The 3,057-nt window shown below is 37.5% G+C and overlaps 1 protein-coding gene across 1 annotated transcript; it reads right to left on the reverse strand.

The window, feature by feature from the left end:
• Positions 1–1,459: 1,459 nt before the first annotated feature.
• Positions 1,460–2,792, reverse strand: BESB_042390 (cytochrome b; the record flags this gene model as incomplete). The annotated part of the gene is made up of 2 exons (XM_029362720.1): positions 1,460–2,208; positions 2,771–2,792. The coding sequence occupies 2 exons, from the start codon at positions 2,790–2,792 to the stop codon at positions 1,460–1,462; spliced, it is 771 nt and encodes a 256-aa protein (XP_029214638.1).
• Between the last annotated feature and the right edge of the window lie 265 nt (positions 2,793–3,057).

The raw sequence follows: 3,057 nt of genomic DNA on the forward strand, positions 1-3,057 counted from the left end.
AAGCAGTCCAGTGGGGTTGGTGTGTACTGCAATCATAAAGAACTTGGTTGTCTGTATCTCATAACCGGAGTCATCTTCAGTATTCTAGGAACTATAATGTCTTTGTTTATTCGATTTGAGTGAACACATAAGATCATCGAATTTAACGGTATGCTCCTGAAAGTAACGGTACAAGCTGTAAACAAAGGACTCCTTAACTTAAACTGAGGAGTCAAGTAGGTACAAACCGTACAAGGATTAATTATGTCCATCTGTGCATCTAAGTTGAGACTATCGGTTATATATTTTAGACGCTAACTTCCCGGCTAAACATCCCTTTTCTTTGAAACACACTTCCCTTCTCGCCGTTAGCATGATCTCAAAGTACCAGAAGCATGTGATCTATATAGTATAACGGGACATTAGACCGAACCTGCGATAGATAAATATATCTTGGATGATTGTATATTAGCGGCTAAATGTCAATCAAACATGCGAATTTTAGGTTTTCCATGAAATCTATTTGGAAGAAGAGGCTTGATAGTACTACCGTAAGTACATAATATACAGTCCCAGCAGTAGCGGTTAAACTATAGAAGAGTCGAGTATTATCCATGCATACCAGGCGTAAAAAGCGTTCATCCAGTTACTAAACAGGTGCCAGGCCAACAAGAATCCGATCCGTGTATTCCGTACAGACTAACATTAAGAAGGCGACTACCAAAGTGAATGTCATGATATTCGTACAGCTTGTATACAAATGTTGGTTTTTCAAATATACGCTGGATACCACTATACTTAATGCAGAGCATAGTTAAGATGATAACTATTGTGGATATAGAACCAATTGAACACCATGTATTAATATAACAAAGATAATCAGGGTAATCTGGTATCCTTCTTGGCATAACGTTGTGTAGTTATATGAAGCGTACATTCCTTAATATCTGGAACAATAGATTATGGTTAGGTAGTGGAACAAGGAGAGCGTCTGTTGTACATCAACACTAGATACTGCTAATACCACTGTAGAGGTATAGTATATAATCCCTGCCCGGTGCAGTAAAATGTAAACGGCGGCTGTATTATGACGGTCCAAGGTAGGTAAATCCTTGTCGGGTAATTATCGTCGTGCGTGAAAGTTGGTCCGACTCTTCACATGTCGTTTATCTAAAACTTTCTTAAATAGAATTATCTTTGAATATGAGGATCCAGATGGCCCGACGGTTAGACCCTGAGCACCTTTACATCCCTTAAATCATATACAGGATCAAATCTTCCTTGAGCGACTCGACAGGCACTAGAGATAGCGTGAAAGCTCTTTTGATTTCCATGAACGGAGTTACATATTAGATTCTCTTCGCTCCCATGGTATTTAGTAAGTTAACATTGAAACGTATCCAGTGTAAAGTTTGAACGTAATCCAGCTTTACCTTCTATGTTGTTATGTTAACCAAATAGTTTCATCGTTGTTGATATTTCATTGACATGTTGATAACATAAATACTAACAAACCACCGGTTTTGGATGGGATTACTTTTAACACCGCATAATATGCTAAAAAGTACCATTCAGGTACGATATGAAGCGGAGTTACAAACCGGTTCACTGGTATGGAGTTATCTGGGTGCGATAATTCAATCAAACCAAAAGCCGTTTGTAAGAAAATTAAACCAATTAGATAGGATAGACATTTAGCATCGGTCATTAACATATGAGGATAGAAGGCTACTTTAAGTGCGGAATCAATACCTGCAGGGTTACTAGAACCATTTAAATGTAAATAGAAGATGTGTAATACAATTAGAATGCAACCTACAAAAGGTAATATAAAGTGCAATACAAAGAATCGTTTTAATGTTACATCAGATACATAGTATCCACCGAGTAACCAAGGTACTAAATATGGTATTGGAGAAAGGAGATTAGTAATGACTGTAGCACCCCAGAAACTCATCTGTCCCCATGGTAGTACATAACCGAGGAAAGCAGTGGCTATAGTAAGTAGATATAAAACTAAACCAGACATCCAAGCAGTAGTTAAATAACTATAGCTGGAGTTATACATACCTCGAGACATGTGTATTAAGATACACAAGAAGACGAAAGAAGCAGTTGTTGCATGCAACATCCTAAATTCCCATCCTGCTGCTACCTCTCTAACTAGATGTTGAACACTAGCAAATGCACAAGATGCTTCAGAAGTATATCGGAACGCTAAAGTGATACCTGTAATTATTTGGAGTACAAAGGTAATTGCAACTAAGAAACCAAAGTTATAAGATGAATTTAGATTGAGAGCACACCGATAAAAGACGAGGTGTGCCCGGAATAGACTCATGGAAATTTGGTGTGTTCTCGAAACCATGCTAGCACAATAGAACTTCGTTAAATAACTACATATTAAAATGAGCGCATGTAAACTAGTCTTAAACACACCGCTCGTCACGTAACAAATCTCAAATCGTACTGTAGATTTTATATATGTACCGTAACTATAACCATGGTGACATCCAATGTTCACGCTCAATCTTACCATACATAGTACTTTTATGATCCCAGGCTGGTTTAATAAGTCAAAGTTTAGCCGGGAAGTTAGCGTCTAAAATATATAACCGATAGTCTCAACTTAGATGCACAGATGGACATAATTAATCCTTGTACGGTTTGTACCTACTTGACTCCTCAGTTTAAGCAGAACTGTAGTTTCTCGGGACTAAAGTCAGCATAATCAAAAAAAGGTTTGTTCAGCCACTGGTTCACCATCAACTACCTTGTTTCGACTTCGTACCGACTGTGTTATTGTAGCACATATCAATCCCTTAAATAGGGATATTATTCCCAAACAACCGGATCGTGTTGGCTAGGTGAACTAATCACGTTTCATAAATACAATCAGTGAAAGCTCTTTTGATTTCCATGAACGGAGTTACATATTAGATTCTCTTCGCTCCATGGTATTTAGTAAGTTAACATTGAAACGTATCCAGTGTAAAGTTTGAACGTAATCCAGCTTTACCTTCTATGTTGTTATGTTAACCAAATAAGTTTCATCGTTGTTGATATTTCATTGACATG

The sequence above is a fragment of the Besnoitia besnoiti genome (assembly GCF_002563875.1).
Source record: "Besnoitia besnoiti strain Bb-Ger1 chromosome Unknown contig00214, whole genome shotgun sequence".
In the NCBI taxonomy this organism is placed as follows: Eukaryota; Apicomplexa; class Conoidasida; order Eucoccidiorida; family Sarcocystidae; genus Besnoitia; species Besnoitia besnoiti.